Here is a 23,839-nt window from a genome sequence, read left to right on the forward strand (position 1 = left end):
GGTTGGAGACTCACAGAAAATCCAGAGGCATATTTTACCCTGCATGTCTTAGTTTCTCTGGTGTACGGACCCCTAGAGCCAATTACTAATAGTTTGCGCCACTTATTGGTCTCCATAGTGCAAAAACCAGCACCGATATAGAAATCAACAGACAAGGTACGAAGCTGCGGGGACGGCTTTTATTTTACCTCCACACATATCACAGCTGGCTGCATGCTAGGAAGGCGCACACCCATCATACGCCGCTCTCCTCATCTCCCCACTTTCCCCAGCCTGTGGTCGGTCCTGGGATCAGCGATAATCGCCTGAACGGCTACAATGGCCTCGTTGATCTTTGTCTGAAGTTCTCGCAGTTCTTCAACGTGAAGTAATCGCAGGATTCGGGCAGCGTCGTTTAAAACCGCATCTGAGAAACAAAAAGCAGGGGGTCAGAATATAGGGAGGCTTCAGCAAGAACCCTACACTATATATACACACAGTCACAAACCCTTACACATGGAGTGTACACGAACTTTGGGCACAGACTGAGGAGAGCACCTGCGCAGGTCCTGCCGATCCCACACCCAAAGCATCAGACGCCACTTATGCAGCAGATCCCACGCTGCGCCACGTCCAACCCAAGTCCTAACACACTTGCACTTAATTGGGGATTTTGAATTTTATAGTTTCACAGAAGCAAATAGATCCACAGCTGGTTGAGACGTCGCAGTTCAATAGTATTTGCTCCTCATGGCTCAATTAGTTATAGACAGACTGACGTGCCACTTAAAGTGACCCCATAGGTGGCACTCACCTCGTCATACTGAATGGCAGACATCTGTTTGGCTAGTGAATTGCAGGTTAGCCTGTGACTAAGGCAGTCTGCGGTTGGTTTGGCACGCTATGCATTTTCGAACCAACCACAGTCCGCCTCTGAAATCTATGCACGACCCGGCAATTGGAGATCTGTATTGAAAATCCCAGAAACGACATCTGCATTTTGTGTTACATAGAGGAAAAGTCAGGACCCGTTGTCATGTTTAACATTTGTAGTATTGCAGGGTGGGGGGCGCACATGACAGGATAGTGAAAAGTCAGGCAGTCTAATGTGTTTTGTATCTTGCAGACTTGTCATTTCAAGGACTATGAATACAGATCTTTACTTTGCAATATTCCTATGGGATAATTGGCCTCTCACTATTTCTTACATGTTCCTAAATTATTTGTACTAACAAAATTTTAAATTTGGCAAATTCACCTCCAGTGTCAAATCCCAGCGTGTGTTTATCCAGCGCCACCGGAAGACCCTGCAAAGACCAAAGTCACAATCAAATTTGTAATAGTGTTCTGTTTCCACCGTACATAGTCAGATGTTATTCCAGCGGCACTAAGGACCCTCCAACAACCTCCTTAGTCCACGCCCCCCCCCCCCCCCAGCAGTGACTTAGGTGCCCCCTAGCCGCTATTATAGCCCCTTCATCAGTTCAGCACCAGCATTCACTACTTGTGCCGATCTGCTCAGGGGGAAGAAAATGGAGAAAACTGAACTTCTGCTGCTCACATCAGGTGCAACATACAGAACCGAGCAGGTGGAAAGTTATTTAGAAGAGCGACAGCAATCCTGCAGGAAGTCGGGCAGACGTGACAGAGCGCTCCACGACCTATAAATCAGCCCATATGGAAAACTACCCTAGAAACCTGGAGAGGAGGGAGAAAGGGAGGTGCGAGGGGGAGAAGGAGCTGCACAAAACACAGTATTGGACTAAAACACACAGCAGAAAGCACAATGTGCCTGTAACTCCGGCCTAAGTTTCAAGCCCCTATAGATGAATCCTCAACCACCAGCTTTTATAAGAGAAAGTCAATCGCTCACCTCTTTTGAGCTGTTGGATTTTGCCACAGCTTCTGCAGATAATCGCTCCTGGACAAGAATCCTTATGGCCTAAAGAAGAAATTAATGACAAAACAATAAAGAATCGGGGGGGGGGGGGGGGCACGGGAAGACCTCTCCCTGACTTTCTTGCACGTTATTGGGGAAATAGGCCACGTTATAGACGAGCAGACCCTCCTCACTCCTGCAGGCCACGTTATAGACGAGCAGACCCTCCTCACTCCTGCAGGCCACGTTATAGACGAGCAGACCCTCCTCACTCCTGCAGGCCACGTTATAGACGAGCAGACCCGCCTCACTCCTGCAGGCCACGTTATAGACGAGCAGACCCTCCTCACTCCTGCAGGCCACGTTATAGACGAGCAGACCCTCCTCACTCCTGCAGGCCACGTTATAGACGAGCAGACCCTCCTCACTCCTGCAGGCCACGTTATAGACGAGCAGACCCTCCTCACTCCTGCAGGCCACGTTATAGACGAGCAGACCCTCCTCACTCCTGCAGGCCACGTTATAGACGAGCAGACCCTCCTCACTCCTGCAGGCCACGTTATAGACGAGCAGACCCGCCTCACTCCTGCAGGCCACGTTATAGACGAGCAGACCCTCCTCACTCCTGCAGGCCACGTTATAGACGAGCAGACCCTCCTCACTCCTGCAGGCCACGTTATAGACGAGCAGACCCGCCTCACTCCTGCAGGCCACGTTATAGACGAGCAGACCCTCCTCACTCCTGCAGGCCACGTTATAGACGAGCAGACCCTCCTCACTCCTGCAGGCCACGTTATAGACGAGCAGACCCTCCTCACTCCTGCAGGCCACGTTATAGACGAGCAGACCCTCCTCACTCCTGCAGGCCACGTTATAGACGAGCAGACCCTCCTCACTCCTGCAGGCCACGTTATAGACGAGCAGACCCTCCTCACTCCTGCAGGCCACGTTATAGACGAGCAGACCCTCCTCACTCCTGCAGTCACAACTTTACTGTGCCGCACCCATGACAATCTCTGGCCTCAGATTAATGGCACGAGACGGCCGAGGGCAGCGATTCCTTACTGTGCGGAAAAAAAAACAATCGCAGCAGCAGCGCTGGAGGATTCATCAGGAGTATAATGGCATCAGGCCCAGTACTCACTTTCAGCATCACCAGGTAGTCGTCGTGCCTCTGGATCTGGAGGAGGTTTGCTAAAGCCATCACACCAGCTTTGAAGTCTGGATTATTAACTAAAAGGAGGAAAAATATTTTAGGAGTTCGATATTTGCTAAATTTACCAATTAAGTACCGTATATACTCGAGTGTAAGCCGAGTTTTTCATCAAGTTTTTTTTGTGCTGAAAAAGCCCCCCCCCCTCAACTTACACTCGGGTATATACATATTCCGTTGGTGGATAGTGGGAAAGGGGGTGGGAGTGGGTTGCGGTGGAGCACACGCAAGAACCGCTGCTGCAGCTACCACATTTGCCCGCTGCTAAAGAGAGTTGAGTAAATGAATATTCCCTCTTCTCCATTCCCATGCACTCTTTAGTAGCGGGGACGGATGAGAGCGGAGCCGCAGCTCCTGCTGACAGTGCCTGCTACTAAAGAGAGTGCATATTCACTGCTCTCCAAGCACATAGTCCCGGCGTGTAGACAAGTGAGTAAGTCAGCAGCTCACATCAGCGTTTGAGAGCGCATGCCTGTGACATCATGCACTGCTCAGATGCTGACATGAGCTGCAGCAGGAGAACAGGACGCAGCGCTGGAGCAGAAGTGAGGTGTTTAAAAGTGTTTATTTTTTAGTGTGTGCAGTTATGGGTCCATACATACCAGGATTGTGGGATAAGGGGGCACCACGCATACCAGGATGGGGAAATTTACCAGTAGCTGCTGCATTTACCACCCTAGGCTTATACTCGAGTCAATAATTTTTCCAACTTTTTTTTGTGGTAAAATTATATACCGTATAAACCGAGGTACCTGAGTAATGAAACGGAATATGCAGGAAATCTTTAATACGCAACTCCGGCTTCTTACCGTCCAGGTTGATCAGGGGTTCGGCCGGCTTCTGGACTCCAGAACTGAGTGGTTTTGCATTCTGGTACTTGGACGCTGCAAATAGGAAAAAAAAAATAAGCCACAAAAAAATAAATAATATCTCAGTGATAAGTATTCAGATCACCTCAGTACTAACAAATGATCACTGACTGGACTAATTTTTTTATTTTTTAAAGATATAGATAGCCCACAATATTTGGATATTTAGCGTGACCGCCCTGTGCCTTCATCAATTCTGCTACAGTACATTTGAGCACAGTTTTTAAAAGCACTCAAAAGGTTAGATGTTCGAATCATCTTTGAGAACAAACCACTGATCTACGCCTGTGCAAATCCTGTCGCTTCATGTAATTTCAGAAAGGCTCCATATGGCCCCCACATTAACTAGGATCTCAACATAGAGTTTGTGGGATTACATGAAGTAACAGAATAATTTGCACAAGCAACATCCACAGAAGATCTGTGGTTAGTTCTCCAAGATGATTGGAACAAACGTCCTGCTGACATCCTTCAAAAACAGATGCCTTGAGGCAGTTGTGATGCTACAGGTCGGTCACACCAAACAAGCTAATTTGGTTCACATTCCATGATTTAACCAACCGGACAGTCAATCCAAAGTTTTTTTTTTTTGTTTTTTTTTTCCCCGCCTGGTCACTTACCGTTGTCTCCATACTCCAGGCGGACAGCCAGGCCCAGCAGCCAGTCTATGGCTTCTTGGCGCTCTTGTACTTTGAAGGGACACGTGACGTCTTTTAAATACTGTGGGGGCGAAGCAGAGCGTGTCATACCCAAGAGTCCACAAGGAGGCGCTAGTCAGGAGTGACCATTCCTCTTAGTCATTTCAGTGTTTTCGGCACTATTGGCAGTTCAAAAATCCACCTCCCATAATCACTACAGCTCCAGTCCTGACAGCTCGCTGTGCTTTACACTGCTGTTTAGAATAAATCAATGCAAAAGAAGCACGGCAGGAGGTCAGGATGAGAAGGGAAACCCATAGAGGAATGTCACAGCTCACCTCCTCCCGTGCAGAGGTCACAGAGCATGCCCACAACACTCTCGACTATTGTGTCCAATGGCACATGCAAAGCCATAACCCCAGCATGGTGGAGGCCACGTCGTACCTGCTCGTACTGTTTCGCCCATTCCCCGCTGTGTATATTTCTGAGATTTCCCCGGTCTTCTATCTTGTAGTGTCTGATTTTCTGATCTTCCAACCAAACAATGAAATTTCGGAATTCAGTCTCATCTGTGAAGAAAGGAGATGAAATCAGTAAATGTATAAGATACAGGAGCAAAGAGGCCGGGCGGCAGCCACGGGGGCAAAGAGGCCGGTCGGGCCATTGGAGTGGTCCCTTTATGTGCCTGTTACCATTTACCCAAAAGGCGTCCATTGAGAGGCGCCACATTAAATAGAGGAGCCGATCTTCATGTAGTGTCACGTGCCGCCCTATAAAGTACTGGCATTTGTCAGCTCAGGTGAATGGCGCCATCATGTGGCAAGACAGGATTTCTCTGTAACGTGAGAAAATGAATCAGAGAATGGACTTCATTTTCCATTTCTTTAGAGATGCAAGTAATTCACGAGTATTACCAACCACATGCACTGATAAGCCATTTTATCAGCCCACGTCTACAGAACAGTGCGGCACTCCATGTCCCCATCTACAGTACAGCACAGTTAGGTCCAGAAATATTTGGACAGTAAGCGAATATTCGTGATTTCAGCTCTGCAGGCCACTATTTTTCATTTAAAATGAAACAACCAAGTGTAGAAACAATTGAAGTGGAGACTTTCAGGTTGAACACAAAGCCTGTGAAACGCTTAGTTATTTCCGATTTTTCTATAAACCTCAAAAAGTAATTGGATAAATGTTCTTTTTTTTTTTTATTACTTTTGTAAAGTTAAATTTTATTTATGGTAGAGAATGCTCTGCAGCAATGACGGCCTGAATTCTGGAGACCATGGACGTCACCATCGCTGGGTTTCCCCCTTTGCCGCCTTTACAGTAGTGACTTCAGTGGTTTCTTGTTTGGGGGGTCTTTCTGCTGTCAGTTTTGTCTTCAGCCTGTGAAATGCGACTCGCTGGGCTGAGATCTGGCGATGACTCGGCCAATGCAGAAAATTCCACTTTGCTTTCGCAGGATGTTTTGGGTCACAGGACAGATGGACAATCAACTTTGCTGCATTTTGTGAATCTGAGCAGAAAAGTATCGCCCTGTACACACAGGATTCATCCAGCTACATCTGTGCCATTGGAAGCCATGCATGCCCGCGCCATCACACCGCCTCCACCATGTGTTACAGAGGGTGTGCTGTGCTGAGGATCAGGAGATGTTCCAAGCCCTCTCCAGACTTTCTTCTTCCCATCATTCTGATACAGTTTGATCTTAGTTTTGCTTTTCCAGAACTGGGAGACTTCTATAGATGTTTTTTCTGGCAAAGTCTAATCTTGCCGGCCTATTTTTCAGGCTGATTAATGGTTTGCACCTTGTGGTAAACCCTCTCTATTTGCTCTCATGAAGTCTTTTCTTTATGGTAGACTTAGATACTGAAACACCAACTTTCTGGAGAGTGTTCTTCACTTGGGGGGGGGGGGGGGGGGAGGAAGGGGGTGAGGATGTTATGAAGGGGGATTCTTTATCATGGAAAAGATTCTGCGATTATCAACCACTGTTGTCTTTTCGTGGACGTCCAGGCCTTTGGAGTTCCCAAGCTCACCAGAAAAATATTTCGATTTCAGTTTCCTCAGTGGTTGATAACATCTTTTTAGTTACCTTTTAATGGCTAACAAATTGCAAGCTTTCTAGACTACTCAGGTCTCTTCATCAGGCTAGTATAACACAAAATCTGAAGAGTCACATAGATTATTTCTGTGTCTTGCTGTGTATAAGTAATAGATGAGACAATTGACGTAAAGCAGAGGTATTACTATGAGAGAAACCGTAAATATTGGAATAGTTCATAGATAAGGAGCGTGAAAGTTTTATTATCTGGTGATTGAGGTCTGGTCCAGGGTTGTAATGACCGCACAGGTTTGAGGAGCACATTCCTTAGTTGGTGTAGAATGACAAATCCATGCCACACATTCATTCCTGCTCTGAAGGTGTCAAAGGTCATCAGGAGTTTATATTCTCAGAGAGACAAACGTTTGGGATTTTAAATTACCTTTTAATACCAGTAATTTCATGTCCATAATGCTGTGATCAAGAAAACAAAAATGTTTGGCCACAGGTAGATCTATTCTTTTTTCTTGTGTGGCAATGAGAATCCATCCTTGTTCTAGGTTTTTGCCCTGTCTCCCTTACATACAGACCCCCAGATGGACATTTGGTAAGAGGCCAAGAATATTCTTGATGCTTCCCAAGATCCACAAATCTGGAAATCCAGGAAGACCAATTATTTCATGTGTGGGCGCTAGTGATGAGAAAGTATGTTCTGTTCCGAGTATGCTCGGGCCGAGCTCCGAGTATTTACAGCTGCTCAGTGATATGGTTGAATCGCTCCCGTGTGCATGATTTGCAACTGTTTGACAACTTTATTTCTTACACATTCCTCACATGTAATAGACAGATTTATTACATGTGAGAAATATCTAGAAGTTGCAAATCATGCACACGACAGCGATTCAACCATATCACCGAGCAGCTGTAAATACTCGAAGCTCGGCCGAGCATACTCGGAAAAAGGGTTAATAGAACATACTCACTCAACACTAGTGGGCACTCTTACTAAGCAATTCTGGATGGGTAGAGGGTGTTCTTAAACCCCTGGTAAACATTACACCCAGCTACATTCAGGACATGACAGACCTACCGAATAAACTAGCGGCAATAGGTTCTCTACCAGAAGGAACCATCCTGGCCACCATGGATGTGGAATCTTTGTACTCTAATATCCCACACCAGGATGGATTAAATGCCTGCAAAATCTTCAGCTGATTCTGTGGTCAAACTTACAAAATTAATCCTCACCCACAATTACTTTGAATTTGATAACAACATACATCTACAGGAGACTGTTACAGCGATGGGAAGTAAAATGGCTCCACAGTACGCAAATCTTTTCATGGCCAAGCTTGAAAAAGGGAATTAGTCCTACCGGTAATTGGGTTTCCAGGAGTCCAGCCTGACAGCACACCAGGAGGTAGTCCTTCATGTCAGACTAGGGGTAGGAACACACGAGAGGTTAAAGGCCCCTCACCACCCTCCATCGCCAGTGTTTTTCCCAAGTACCACACCAGGATGGATGCACCACAGTTTTATTGAAACTACCGATACATGTTAAATCCTCACATGCTCTGGCAACTCAAAAAAGGAGAAGGGAATATAAGGGTGCTGTCAGGCTGGTCTCCTGGAAACCCAGTTACCGGTAGGACCAATTCCCTTTTTCCAGGACGTCCCTCCTGACAGCACACCAGGAGAAATGCCAACTAAATGGTCCTAGGGAGGGACTACAGCCTGGAGTACTTTCCTCCCAAAGGCTGTCTGCTGATTGGACAACAAATTTAGTCTATAATGCTTACAAAATGTATTCAACCCTGACCAGGTGGCTGCATTACATATCTGCTCTGAGGAAGCTCCTGCTCTTTCTGCCCATGAGGTGGAAATGGATCGGGTGGAGTGGGCCCTTATGCCTTCTGGCACTAACATCCCACTAGAAACATAAGCATGGGAAATGGCAGCTTTGATCCATCTGGCCAAAGTCAATTTTGATGCAGTCTTTCCTTTGTTCTTCCCCCAGAACTGGACAAACAAACTAGAGTCTTTCCTCCATTCTTTTGCTGTCGTCTAAATAGTGGAGAACCGATCGCCTGACATCCACCGAGTGGAAGCCCTGTTCCCCTGGGTTTCTTGGCTGATTGCAGAAGGCGGGCAAAATGATCTCCCTATTCAGGTTGGAGTCCGACACCACCTTGGGTAAAAAAGAAGGATTTAGTCTAAGGATTAGGCGATCGTCCAAAATCTGCATATAAGGGAATACTACCGAGAGGTCCTGAATCTCCCCCAGTCGACTGGCCGAAGTTACGGCCACCAAGAACACAGTTTTAATTGAGAGTGACCTGATACTAATATCCTGCAGGGGTTCAAAGGGGCTTTTACATAGGGCGTCTAGCACTAAATTTAAGTCCCACGGGGCCACCTTTTCCCTTATAAAGGGCCTTAATCTACCCACTGCTTTCGAGAATCTGGACACCCACAGATACTTAAGACTATCCCTTGGCTAAACATGAACTTAAGGCTAAAATCTGGACCCTAAGCGTGCTGGGGCTTACTCCCCTGTCATACCCTGCCTGGAGAAATTCTAAGACTTCTGGAACTGGTGGGGCCCGAGTCTATTATTGCGTTCCCGTATACCGAACAGATCTCTTCCATACCTTTCAATAAATGGCCGCTGTCACCGGTTTTCTACTTGCCTGAAGGGTCGTGATGACCCTATCAGAGAGGCCCCTGGACCTCAAGATCAACATTTCAGGATCCAGGCCGACAGCTGGAGCAACTCCACCGCAGGATGCTTCAGAGGTCCCTGTGACAGAAGGTAGTGTCGCAGCGGGAGAGGGAAGTGATCTTCTGCTGTCATCTCCATCAAGAGGGGGAACCAGCTTCTTTTTGGCCAGAAGGGGACCACTGCGATCACTGTGGCCCCGTCCTCCCGAATCTTCCGTAGCATCCTTGGTATTAAGGGTATGGGAGGGAAAGCGTAAGCTAGCGGCATATCCCAGGTCTGGGACAGCGCGTCGACCCCCGCTGGATTGTCCTCTGGGCACCTGGAAAAGAATTTTTGGGTTTTCGCGTTCTTCCTTGAGGCAAAAAGGTCTATTGAAGGGGTCCTCCATTTCTTTATTAACTGAAGAAAGACTGCTTGGTGAAGTTTCCACTCTGATGGGTCTATCCTTTACCTGCTCAGGAAGTCTGCCACCTGATTTTGGGAGCCCCTGAGATGAAGAGCTGAGATGGAGGAAACCGTATTTTCTACCCAAGCGAAAATTTCCGCTCCTATCGCCTGGAGCCATGTAGGTCTTGGTCCTCCCTGATGTTGAAGGAAGGCTACCGTGGTGGAATTGTCCGAGAGAATCCTTACGTGTTTGCCTGCTAGTAGCGACTGACACCTCTGTAGGGACTCCCAGACTGCTCTTAGCTCTCTGTAGTTTGAGGACCGGCGTCTAATCTCCTGAGACCAAGCCCCCTCTACATGGGCCCCCCAACCCCACTGGCTTGCGTCCGTGGTAACGGTAATATAAGGGGATTCTATCCACTGGACTCCAGTTCTCAGATTTAAAGGGGATACCCACCAGGCTAGGGAGCCTTTTAAGTCTAGAGTTAAGGGCATCTTTTTGTCCAGGCCTGACGGACGTTTGTCCCAAGCGGAGCTGATTTCCTTCTGAAGAATTCTGGAATGTGCCTGACACCACTATACACAGGGGATGCACGATGTCATGGTCCCCAGAACACTCATAGCTTCCCTGCCCATTACTTCCCTCTTTCTGCGAAAGGAGCTGAATTTTTTTTTACTATGTCCCGAGCTTTCTTTTGAGGGAGTCTGGACAAGCCCCGATGTGAATCTAATAGCACTCCCAAGAATATCTTCTGGTTGCTTGGAGCTAGGTCTGATTTTCCTAAATTTAGAACCCACCCCAAGTCTGACAATACTCGCATTACCCGACGCTGATGAAGAATTAACTGCGCGTCTGAATCTGCTACTAGAAGAAAGTCGTCTAGGTAGGGAATTATGACTATGCTCTCTCCTTAGAAGGGAGACTACTTCCGTCACTATTTTGGTGAAAATACGGGGTGCCGATGACAGGCCGAACGGAAGACATTGGAACTGATAGTGGCTTACGCCACCTTTCCCTCTAGTTGCAAACCTGAGGCATCTATGTCTTGAAGGGTGTATGGGAATATGGTAATAGCCTGCTTCAAATCCAAGGTACACATCACCGCGTCTTTGGGTACCAGAGATATCACCGATTTTATTGACTCCATTTTGAACCTCTTGTACTTTACCCAATGGTTCAGGGGTCTGAGGTTTATAATTGTCCTGTACTCTCCAGATGTTTTTTTTATAGAGAACAGTCTGGAATAATGGCCCCTGTATCTCTCTGAACGAGAGACCGGTGTTGTTGCTCCGTCCTCGAGGAGCTGCTTGATGTCTACTTCCAGCCTTCTGAGGGCCGCTGTTGAACTGGCTTCCGTGATCTGAAGTCGTCGGGGGGGGGGGGGCAATTGAGAAAACTCGATCTTGGATCCGTGTTCTACAAGTTGTAAAATCCACTGATTTTGGGTTATTCTCTGCCAACTTCCTGGGAAATGCTGCAGCCCCCCCCCCCCCCCCCCCCCCCACTGGTCCGGCGTCATTGACGCGTCTGTCTCAGACTAGGCCAGGGCAAGTCCCTGCGGCCTCTACCACCCTTCGGGAAGCTCCATCTACCCTCTTTCCCCTTTCCTCTATAATTCTGGGACTGGGTGGGGCGTCTAGGTCTTCCCTCCGGAAACCCCGCTTTACTATCGGCCGCCTTCTGCAGAATGCGGTCCAGTACAGGTCCAAAAACCTGTAGGCCGGAAAATGGGATAGCACAAAGTTTGTTTTTGGACTGCATATCGCCTGTCCAAGACCTCAGCCAGAGTGCCCTACGGGCCGAATTCGACAGCGCATCATTCCTTGCTGCGAACCAGACCGATTCTGCTGACGCATCTGCCATGAAATTTACTGCCATCCTGACCATGTATAAAGCCTCGGCTATATCCTCCCTGGAACCACTCTGTCTCAGTTTGGCTTCCAGGTCCTCCAACCATAAGCCTGCTGATCTGGCCACGGACGTGGCCACAATATTGGTCTTGATGATTGCAGCTGAAGCCTCCCAGGCTTTCTTAAGTAGACCATCCACTTTTTTGTCCATCAGATCATTTAGACTCGCATCCTAAAAAGGGGATTGTTGTCTTCTTGGAAACTCGGGCTACTGGTACGTCGATCTTTGGCACCTCTTCCCAGATTCTGGACTCTTCCGTTTCAAAAGGGAAGACGGGACCTAAACTCCCCCGGGATTGATAAACGCTTTTCTGCGTTTTTCCATTCTTCCAGAATCATGGATCTGATGTGCTTATTAACTGGAAAACATCTACTTTTCCTTGCCTGTAGCCCACTAAACATTTGATCCTGGATGTACTGAGCTACCTGCGGCTGTTCAATGTTCATAGTATTAAGTACCGCCTGTAATAGCTCCTCTGTGTCAGCCGAGGAGAAGAGGTATCTTTTATTCTCCTCCCGCTGACCACAAGGTAAATCAAAATCCAGCTCCTGGGACTGGCCTTTACTTCGGCTCTGAATGTGGCCTGCTCCTCCGCCATAACTTTTGCTATACAGTCCTTGCACAGCTGTTTGTTATATGTGTCCAGAAGCCTGGTATTACAAGTTGGGCATCGCCTAGACCTCTTCTTAGGAACTGATCCCTTTGGGGTCCCTTTATCCTATGGACAGTATCAGACACAGGCAGTTTGTCAGGATAAATCACAATAGCTTCAGCGACAAAAAGGGGCCCTATAGATGCTCCCTTACGTGACCCAGGGAGATGGCCTTGGAATCCGTGTGCTGCGCGGGGCTACCCTCCATAGCTCACTATAGGTGCAGTGCCTAACAGACAGACACACATGGACAGATTTTACCTGTCTGCCGTCTTTGCCGCCATCTTCCCCAGGCTTCTCCTTCCTGCTGACCTCCTAACCGGAAGTGCGTTCCAGGGTGGAATGCACGCCGCAGCCGCGTCACCGGAAGTGCGCCGGCCGGCAGAGGCAGCGCACCCAGAGCCCTCCGAGGAGGGAAGCGGCGCCTTCCAGGAGCTCCGCTCCACAGGGCTGGCTGACGGACCAGGACGGGTTTCAACCGGCAGCCTGTCTTGACAGTGGGAGGAGAAAGGTATGGCAACCCCTCCGTCCCCTGGGCTGCTCCTATGCTTTCAGCGCTGCTGTGCCCTCTCATGTGCCTGTCCGACTAGGGACAGGAAAACCACTAGCGATGGAGGGTGGGGAGGGGCCTTTAACCTCTCATGTGTTCCTGCCCCTAGTCGGACATGAAGGACTGCCTCCTGGTGTGCTGTCAGGAGGGACGTCCTGGAAAGTGACTTTTTGTCCTCATGTCCCATCAGGCCTCGGGCCTACTACCGTTACATTGACGATATTTTAATCATCTTGACGGGGTCTGAGTAACAGCTGAAGACGTTCCATCAACACTTTAATCTATTTCATCCCACCATCAACCTAACACTCAAATAATCCTGTACTGAAATTAACTTTTTGGACACCATCATCAAGCTACAGAACAATGAAATAGAGACATCCCTGTACTGGAAGCGAATCGACTGTCCAACATACCTTAAATGGGACAGTTTCCATCCAAACCACAAAAAAAAAAAAAAAAAAAAACAACAACTATTGTCCACAGCCATCAAATACAATCAGTATGTTCCAACCCTATGGATAGAGAAACACCTTGGTGGCCGCAGAAAGACCTTTTTGAATCAGGGCTACCATCCAAGAACAATTGAGAACCAGATTAAACTTAGAACAAGGATGAATTCTCATCATCACACAATAAAAATAAAAAAAATAAATAAAAAAAAAAAGGAAGACCTACCAGTAGCCAAGCATTTTTGTTTCCCTGATCACAACATCACAGACACGAAATTATAGGTATTAAAAGGTAATTTCAAATCTCAGAGAAAGTTTAGGAATATAAACTTATGACCTTTGACACCTTCAGAGTAGGAATGAATGTGTGGCATGTAGGGTTCTCGCTCAGCAGGGGGCACTCACTGAGCACAGATCTGTGTGTAAAACAAGTCTACGTTTATTGAAGTGCCCAGTACGCCCCCACCCCCAATGTACAGTACGGCGCTCCGTGCCCAGTACCCCCCCCCCCCTTCCCAATGTACAGTACGGCGCTCCGTGCCCAGTACCCCCCAATGTACAGGACGGCGCTCTGTGCCCAGTACCCCCCCCCCCAATGTACAGTACGGCACTCCGTGGCCAGTACCCCCCCCAATGTACAGTACAGCGCTCCATACCCAGTACGCCCCCCACTGTACAGTGCTCCATCCCCAAGTACAACCCCCCCAATGTACAGTATGGCACCCCGTCCCCAGTACGCTCCCCCAAAGTACAGTACGGCGCTCCATCCCCAGTACGCTCCCCCAATGTACAGGGGAGGAGTCCTGAGGAGATAATTTGCATATTCATACTGCATTTTGGGGTAAGTGAAGAGTCTCCGCGAGCTCAAAGAACACTGGATTTTGGCTGTTGGAGCTGAAAAGAGGACATAGGTAAACCAGGGGAGGAGTCCTGAGGAGATAATTTGCATATTCCCACTGCATTTTGGGGTAAGTGAAGAGTCTCCGCAAGCTCAAAGAACACTGGATTTTGGCTGTTGGAGCTGAAAAGAGGACATCGGTAAACCGCGCGCCTACCGCCGCGCGCATTTTGAATCTTTTTTTTTTAAGCTTTTTTCACTGTTTTCAGAACATTAACAATAAGAACATGGAAGAGTCCAGGAGCCATTTGGTGAGCTGCATATCCTGCTACATGTTCACAGACTTGCCAGTGGAAAAGCCAGACTTCACGTGCCAGAAATGCAAGCTTGTGTCCCTGTTGGAGGAAAAGTTGCGAAATCTAGAAGAGAGGTTAACTACCTTGAAAATCATTAAGGAAGGTGAAGAGTTCTTAGACAGAGCAGAATTATCTCTTCATGATTCAGAAAGAGAAGAAATTCGAACTGCACCTGACGAAACAGAGGAATGGAAGCATGTGACCCACAGAAGCAGGAGGATCGAGAGGCAGTCAGCACCCATACTGCTCAGGAACCAGTACCAGGCTCTCACACAGGAGAACCATGAAGAAATACAGCAAGATAAGACTTTGCCAGCAATGAATAACCTTGTAAGCCCTCAGAATCCTCCTGGATGGAGAAAGAAGAATGTTGTGAAGAAAAAACAGAGTGGTGGTCATGGGGGATTCCCTGTTAAGAGGAACAGAGGCCGCTATCTGCAGACCAGACATAACCTCAAGAGAAATGTGCTGTCTTCCAGGAGCAAAAATTAAAGATGTGTCTGACAGGATATCAAGACTCTTCAGACCTACAGATCACTACCCATTCCTGCTAATACATGTGGGGACAAATGACACCGCAAGAAAGGACCTGGAAACCATCTGCAGTGACTTTGAAGACTTAGGCAAGAAAGTGAAAGAATTGGGAGCGCAGGTGGTCTTCTCATCCATCCTCCCAGTGGATGGCCATGGAACAATGAGGTGGAATAAGATTCTACAGGTGAACAACTGGCTACGTCGATGGTGCCGTCAACAAGGATTTGGATTTCTGGATCACGGAATGAATTACCTATACGATGGACTACTTGCTAGAGATGGGGTGCACCTTACGAAGACTGGAAAACATGTATTTGGAAGTCGCCTTGCTACACTCATCAGAAGAGCTTTAAACTAGAACAATGTGGGAAGGGAAACAAAAGGCCAGAAAAAGCCATACAGCTGACAAATACTATTGAGATCTCTGCTACTGGAAGTGGAAAAGAAGAACAAAGACAAAAAAATCTAAATAATAAAAATATGGGAGGAAGAGAAACCAATCACAAACTAAAATGTTTTTATACAAATGCACAAAGCATGGGCAACAAACAAGGAGAATTGGAACTACTAATGCAGGAAAAGGAATATGATGTCATTGGAATCACTGAAACTTGGTGGGACGATACACATGATTGGAATAAAAGGCTAAAAGGATACAACTTATTTGCAAGAAACAGACTTGATAAACGAGGAGGAGGTGTCGCATTGTATGTTAGAAAAGCGTATATCTGCACAGAGATTGAAGCTTCAGAGACTGGGAGTTCTGTGGAAACTGTTTGGGTAAGAATACAAGGAGAGAACAACGGAAAGGACACCATTGTAGGCATTTACTACAGGCCACCTGGGCAAGCTGAAGATATGGATGAACTCTTTATGTATCAAATGACCAAGTTCTCCAAAAAATATGACGTAGTGGTCATGGGAGATTTCAACTATCCAGACATTTGTTGGGAATCTCTCTCAAGTAAAACTAACAGGTCAAGCAAATTCTTATCCTCTCTTGCTGACAACTTTATCTTCCAAAAGGTAGGGGAGAAAACAAGGGGATCTGCTACTTTGGATCTAATCCTTATAAACAGGGAGGAAATGGTTGAGGAGGTAAAGGTGGCTGGGACCCTAGGAGGCAGCGATCATGCTATTATAGAATTTTGGATAACTAGAGGAGGAAGACATGTGAAGACTCAAACTTCAAGGTTAGATTTTAGAAAGGCAGATTTTAAGAGACTCAGAAAGAGAATAGGAGGGATCCAATGGCTGGATGTCCTTAAGGACAAAAATGTCCAGGAAGGATGGGAAATTTTTAAAAATGAGATTCTCAAAGCACAATCGTTAACAATCCCGAAAAGTAGGAAGAATGGGAAGCATTTAAGGAAACCAGGATGGATGAACACAGAACTTAAACACATGCTAAAAAGAAAGAAAAATGTTTATTAAATGGAAAGAGGGAGGCATATCTAAAGAAGATTATAATGCAGTCTGCAGATCCTGCAGGGCACGTATCAGGTTAGCTAAAGCTGACAATGAATTAAGGCTTGCAAGAGATGTCAAAAGCAATAAAAAAGGATTTTGGGGGTATGTCAAAAGTAAAAGAAAAGTCAAAGATGCTATAGGATTTTTACAGGATGAAAATGGAGAAATGGTAAGAGAGGATGTTGAGAAGGCCGAACTTTTTAATTCCTATTTTGCATCTCTTTTCTCTCAGAAAGAAAATGTAACATCAACTGATCTTCACTGTCCTTTTAAAGGAATAGAGGAATCCAAGTTATCAGTAAACAGAAAGATTGTGAGGGAATATTTAGCTAACATAAATGAGTTCAAGTCTCCAGGTCCAGATGAATTACACCCCAGAGTACTGAAGGAGATTGTAGAAGAAATTTTAGAACCACTCTCCATAATCTTTGAAAATTCTTGGAGAACAGGAGAAGTCCCAGAAGACTGGAGAAGAGCAAATGTTGTTCCTATCTTCAAAAAGGGGAAGAAGGTGGACCCAGGGAACTATAGGCCGGTGAGTCTGACTTCTATACCAGGAAGGATCTTTGAACAAATTATTAAACATGTATGTAAGTACATGGATAAGAATGAAGTGATTAACCAGAGTCAGCATGGGTTTGTAACTAACAAGTCATGTCAGACTAACTTAATTTCCTTCTATGACAGAATCACTGACTGGGTGGATCAGGGAAATGCTGTAGATATAGTATATCTTGACTTCAGCAAAGCATTTGACAAAGTATCTCACATCATCCTTATTGAAAAAATGACCAAGTATGCAATGGACCAGGCAACTGTTAGGTGGATTCATAACTGGCTTAGTGATCGGACTCAAAGGGTGGTTGTAAATGGCTTCACATCCAGCTGGATGAATGTCTCAAGTGGGGTACCACAGGGCTCCGTCCTGGGACCTGTATTGTTCAACATCTTCATCAATGATTTAGATGAAGGAATTGAGGGTAAACTGATTAAATTTGCTGATGACACAAAGCTAGGAGGGATAGCTAATACTAGAGAAGAGAGAGAGAGGATTCAAAAAGACCTAAATAAACTGGAGCAGTGGGCAGCAACCAACAGAATGGTTTTTAACAGGGAAAAATGCAAAGTACTACATCTGGGCAATAAAAATGAAAAAAGCATATACAGAATGGGAGGAATAGAGCCAAGCAGCAGTACATGTGAAAAAGACTTAGGTATACTAATAGATCATAGACTGAACATGAGTCAACAGTGTGATGCAGCAGCAAAAAAGGCAAATACAATTCTGGGATGTATTAACAGAAGCATACAGTCTAGATCACGTGAAGTCATTATCGGTCTTTACTCCTCTTTGGTCAGACCTCATCTGGAATACTGTGTACAGTTTTGGGCACCACATTTTAAAAAAGACATCGACAAACTGGAGCAAGTTCAGAGAAGAGCGACCAGAATGGTGACTGGTCTGCAAACCATGTCCTATGAGGAACGGTTGCAGGATTTGGGAATGTTTAGCTTGCAAAAAAGAAGACTGAGAGGAGACTTAATAGCTGTCTACAAATATGTCAAGGGCTGTCACATTGTAGAAGGATCATCTTTATTCTCATTTGCACAAGGAAAGACTAGAAGCAATGGGATGAAACTAAATGGGAGGAGACACAGATTAGATATTAGAAAAAACTTTTTGACAGTTAGGGTGATTAATGAGTGGAACAGGCTGCCACGAGAGGTGGTGAGTTCCCCTTCAATGGACGTCTTCAAACAGAGGCTGGACAGACATGTCTGAGATGATCTAGTGAATCCTGCTTTGAGCAGGGGGTTGGACCAGATGACCCAGGAGGTCCCTTCCAACTCTACCATTCTATGATTCTATGATTCTCCATCCCCAGTACAACCCCCCGAATGTACAGTACAGCGCTCCATCCCCAGTACGGCGCTCCATCCCCACTACAACCCCCCCAATGTACAGTACGCCCCCATGTACAGTACAACCCCCCAATGTACAGTACAGCGCTCCATCCCCAGTATAACCCCCCAAATGTACAGTACGGAGCTCCATCCCCAGTAAGCTCCCCCAAATGTACAGTACGGCACTCCATCCCCAGTACGCTCCCCCAATGTACAGTACTCCATACCCAGTACGGCGCTCCATCCCCAGTATGCCCCCCAATGTACAGGACAGTGCTCCATCCCCAGTACGCTCCCCCATGTACAGTGCTCCATCCCCAATAAACCCCCCAATGTACAGTACGCCCCCAAAATGTAAAGTACCACATCCCCAGTACGCCCCCCCATGTACAGTATGGCGCTCCATCCCCAGTACGCTTCCCAAATATACCGTACAACCCCCCCAATGTACAGTACGGCGCTCCATCCACAGTACAACCCCCATGTACAGTACGGCGCTCCATCCCCAGTACAACCCCCCCCCAATGTACAGTACAGCGCTCCATCCCCAGTACAACCCCCCCCAATGTACAGTACAGCGCTCTATCCCCACTACAACCCCCCCAATGTACAGTACAGCGCTCTATCCCCACTACAACCCCCCCCAATGTACAGTACAGCGCTCTATCCCCACTACAACCCCCCCAATGTACAGTACTCCATCCCCAGTATGACCCCCCCAAATATACAGTACGGCGCTCCATCCCCAGTACAACCCCCCAATGTACAGTACAACCCCCAGTATGCACCCCCCCCCCCCATGTACAGTACGGCACTCCATCAGCAGTACGCTCCCCAAATGTACAGTACGGCGCTCCATCCCCAGTACGCTCCCCCAATGTACAGTACAGCGCTCCATCCCCACTACAAACCCCCCAATGTACAGTACAGCGCTCCATCCCCAGTACAACCCCCAATGTACAGTATGGCGCTCCATCCCCAGTACAGCCCCCAATATACAGTACGCCCTCTATACAGTACAACCCCCCCAATGTACAGTAAAGCGCTCCATACCCAGTAAGCCCCCAATGTACAGTACGGCGCTCCATCCCCACTACAACCCCCCAATGTACAGTACGCCCCCATGTACAGTACAGCACTCCATCCCCAGTACACTCCCCCAATGTACAGTACAGCGCTCCATCCCCAGTACGCTCCCCCAAATGTACAGTACGGCGCTCCATCCACAGTACAACCCCCATGTACAGTACGGCGCTCCATCCCCAGTACAACCCCCCCCCCAATGTACAGTACAGCGCTCCATCCCCAGTACAACCCCCCCCAATGTACAGTACAGCGCTCTATCCCCACTACAACCCCCCCAATGTACAGTACAGCGCTCTATCCCCACTACAACCCCCCCCCAATGTACAGTACTCCATCCCCAGTATGACCCCCCCAAATATACAGTACGGCGCTCCATCCCCAGTACAACCCCCCAATGTACAGTACAACCCCCAGTATGCACCCCCCCCCCCCCCCCCATGTACAGTACGGCACTCCATCAGCAGTACGCTCCCCAAATGTACAGTACGGCGCTCCATCCCCAGTACGCTCCCCCAATGTACAGTACAGCGCTCCATCCCCACTACAAACCCCCCAATGTACAGTACAGCGCTCCATCCCCAGTACAACCCCCAATGTACAGTATGGCGCTCCATCCCCAGTACAGCCCCCAATATACAGTACGCCCTCTATACAGTACAACCCCCCCCAATGTACAGTAAAGCGCTCCATACCCAGTAAGCCCCCAATGTACAGTACGGCACTCCATCCCCAGTACGCTCCCCCAAATGTACAGTATGGCGCTCCATCCCCAGTACAACCCACCAAGTGTACAGTACAACCCCCCCAATGTACAGTACGGCACTCCATCCCCAAATGTACAGTACGCCCCCCAATGTAAAGTACCACATCCCCAGTACGCCCCCCATGTACAGTATGGCGCTCCATCCCCAGTACGCTTCCCAAATGTACCGTACAACCCCCCAATGTACAGTACGGCGCTCCATCCCCAGTACAACCCACCAAGTGTACAGTACAACCCCCATGTACAGTACGGCGCTCCATCCCAGTATGCTCCCCCAATGTACAGTACGGCGCTCCATCTCCAGTACAACCCCCCCAATGTACAGTACAGCGCTCCATCCCCACTACAACCCCCAAATGTACAGTACGGCGCTCCATCCCCAGAACAACCCCCCCCATGTACAGTACAGCGCTCCATCCCCAGTATGACCCCCCAAATATACAGTACGGCACTCCATCCCCCGTACAACCCCCCAATGTACAGTACAACCCCCAGTATGCACCCCCCCATGTACAGTACAGCACTCCATCCCCAGTACGCTCCCCCAAATGTACAGTACGGCGCTCCATCCCCAGTACAACCCACCAAGTGTACAGTACAACCCCCATGTACAGTACGGCGCTCCATCCCCAGTACAACCCCCCCAATGTACAGTACAGCGCTCCATCACCAGTACGACCCCCCAAATATACAGTACGGCGCTCCATCCCCAGTACAACCCCCAGTACGCACCCCCCCCCCCCCCCCCCCCCCCCATGTACAGCACTCCATCAGCAGTATGCTCCCCAAATGTACAGTACGGAGCTCCATCCCCAGTAAGCTCCCCCAAATGTACAGTACGGCGCTCCATCCCCAGTACGCCCCGAATGTACAGTACGGCACTCCATCCCCAGTACGTTCCCCCAATGGACAGTGCTCCATCCCCAGTACAACCCCCCAAAGTACCACATCCCCAGTACGCCCCCCCCCCCCCCCATGTACAGTATGGCGCTCCATCCCCAGTACGCTTCCCAAATGTACTGTACAACCCCCCAATGTACAGTACGCCCCCAATGTACAGTACGGCGCTCCATCCCCAGTACGCTCCCCCAAATGTAAAGTACGGCACTCCATCCACAGTATGCCTCCCCAAGTGTACAGTACGGCGCTCCATCCCCAGTACAACCCACCAAGTGTACAGTACAACCCCCATGTACAGTACGGCGCTCCATCCCCAGTACGCTCCCCCAATGTACAGTACGGCACTCCATCCCCAGTACGCTCCCCCAATGTACAGTACAACCCCCAGTACGCACCCCCCCCATGTACAGTACTCCAGCAGTACGCTCCCCAAATGTACAGTACAGCGCTCCATCCCCACTACAACCCCCAAATGTACAGTACAACCCCCCCAATGTACAGTATGGTGCTCCATCCCCAGTACAACCCCCCAAATGTACAGTACGCAGCTCCATCCCCAGTACGCTCCCCCGATGTGCAGTACGGCGCTACATCCCCAGTACAACCCCCCCAAATGTACAGTACTCCATCCCCAGTGTAGAGTACGACGCTCCATCCCCAGTACAACCCCCGATGTACAGTAAGGCGCTCCATCCACAGTATGCGCCCCCCCCCCCCATGTACAGTACACTTCCCCAGTACAACTCCCCAATGTACAGTACCACATCCAGTACGACCCCACCCATGTACAGTATGGAGCTCCATCCCTAGTACGCTTCCCAAATGTACCGTACAACCCCCCCAATGTACAGTACGGCGCTCCATCCCCAGTACAACCCACCAAGTGTACAGTACAACCCCCATGTACAGTACGGTGCTCCATCCCCAGTATGCTCCCCCAATGTACAGTACAGCGCTCCATCCCCACTACAACCCCCAAATGTACAGTACGGCGCTCCATCCCCAGAACAACCCCCCCCCCCCCCCCCCATGTACAGTACAGCACTCCATCAGCAGTATGCTCCCCAAATGTACAGTACGGAGCTCCATCCCCAGTAAGCTCCCCCAAATGTACAGTACGGCGCTCCATCCCCAGTACAACCCCCCAATGTACAGTACAACCCCCAGTATGCACCCCCCCCCCCCCCCCCCCATGTACAGTACGGCACTCCATCCCCAGTACGCTCCCCCAAATGTACAGTACGGAGCTCCATCCCCAGTACGCTCCCCCAAATGTACAGTACAGCGCTCCATCCCCACTACGGCGCTCCATCCCCAGAACAACGCTCCATCACCAGTACGACCCCCCAAATATACAGTACGGCGCTCCATTCCCAGTACGCCCCGAATGTACAGTACGGCACTCCATCCCCAGTACGCTCCCCCAATGGACAGTATGGCACTCCGAGCCCAGTACAGCCCCCTACAGCACAGCACTGTGTATGACACTGACAGGTGTTGGCGGTTTACACACTGAGGGGGCTGAGGAGGAACAGACCCCTGTAATCAGGAGCGGACACGGGGCCGGCAGGCGCTGGTTAACCCTCACAACATCAAAGTCTGCGGGGCTCGGGAGACACAGCCGAGGAAGCGCAGCCCCCTAACCTCACACTCGCCCCCATCACCTTTGCAGTTGAAGCCGCCGGGGTTGTGGTAATCCAGCGCTTGCAGTTTCCTTCGGAACATGATGTCTGATCACCCGGAGATTCACTGCAGCGCAACAATGCTAAGACAGCTTTCCGCAAGCCGTCACTGCGCAGCCGCATTGCTCGTCCAATTATATTCCCGATGAGACTCTCTGTCCAATAACAGCGAATTACGAGCGTTGCCCCAGCCAATCAGAGCGAGTCATGTAATTAACATATTAACCAATCACAGCATAGAACTTGAAAAACCAATCAACGACTGTGAAGGGGGGAAGCGTCTGACCAATCACAAAACGGAAAAGTCTTTATAGCGTGTTGGCAATGCTTTATGGTAACGTCGTGCCGCTCTGACACGCTTATACAGGAGGTGTGGTTTAGCGAGACCAAAGCTTCCATTTTACTTGATGTTTTTTTTGCCAGGCTCTTGGAAACCATAACGGTCAACGGAATCGTTATCTCCAGTCATCAGCATTGGAAACCAATGCGCCCTCTAGAATACATGCTGCCAGAAATGGAGCATAGTTTTAAAGTATGAAAGCAATACTGCTATTGTTTCCCATAGCAACCAATCACAGTGCAGATTTCAGTTTTCAAAAGGAGATTTCAGAGTAAAAAGCTGCACTGTGATTGGTTGCTATAGGCAACAAAGGATTTTCTCCCTTTTTTAGGCAATTAATATTAAAATAAAAATACATGAATGTTAAAGGGATTGTCCAGCAGACGGAAATGATATTTATAAAGTCTGAAATTAATATTTTATTACCAAAGGGATATCTTCATTAATCCCACCTCAACACGCGGGAAGTCAAGTGTCACCAATCAGCGGGAGGTGTAAGCGCCGGTGGCCCACTATTGGCCGCTGATTGGCTGCAGCCCTCACGAGGCATAACAACATCACACAGATACAGGAAACACCGTGCCGCTGCGGGAGGAGAGAATAAGCCTTGTTTTATTATCCTCGGGGGACACGTGCCTTTAAGAAGAGATTATCCAAGTTGTGGA

At 48.4% G+C, this 23,839-nt stretch overlaps 1 protein-coding gene across 1 annotated transcript; it reads right to left on the reverse strand.

The window, feature by feature from the left end:
• Positions 1-165: 165 nt before the first annotated feature.
• RTRAF (RNA transcription, translation and transport factor) lies at positions 166-22,981 on the reverse strand. The gene is made up of 8 exons (XM_073638478.1): positions 22,817-22,981; positions 5,023-5,147; positions 4,561-4,660; positions 3,881-3,955; positions 3,003-3,091; positions 1,853-1,921; positions 1,238-1,286; positions 166-406 (listed from the first exon to the last, which is right to left on the reverse strand). Exons 1-8 carry the CDS (start codon positions 22,875-22,877, stop codon positions 252-254), a joined length of 723 nt encoding a protein of 240 aa, XP_073494579.1. The 5' UTR covers positions 22,878-22,981; the 3' UTR covers positions 166-251.
• Positions 22,982-23,839: the final 858 nt, after the last annotated feature.

Source organism: Phyllobates terribilis, unplaced genomic scaffold (assembly GCF_046119375.1).
Source record: "Phyllobates terribilis strain yellow unplaced genomic scaffold, ASM4611937v1 Scaffold_7__3_contigs__length_470593459, whole genome shotgun sequence".
NCBI lineage: Eukaryota > Metazoa > Chordata > Amphibia > Anura > Dendrobatidae > Phyllobates > Phyllobates terribilis.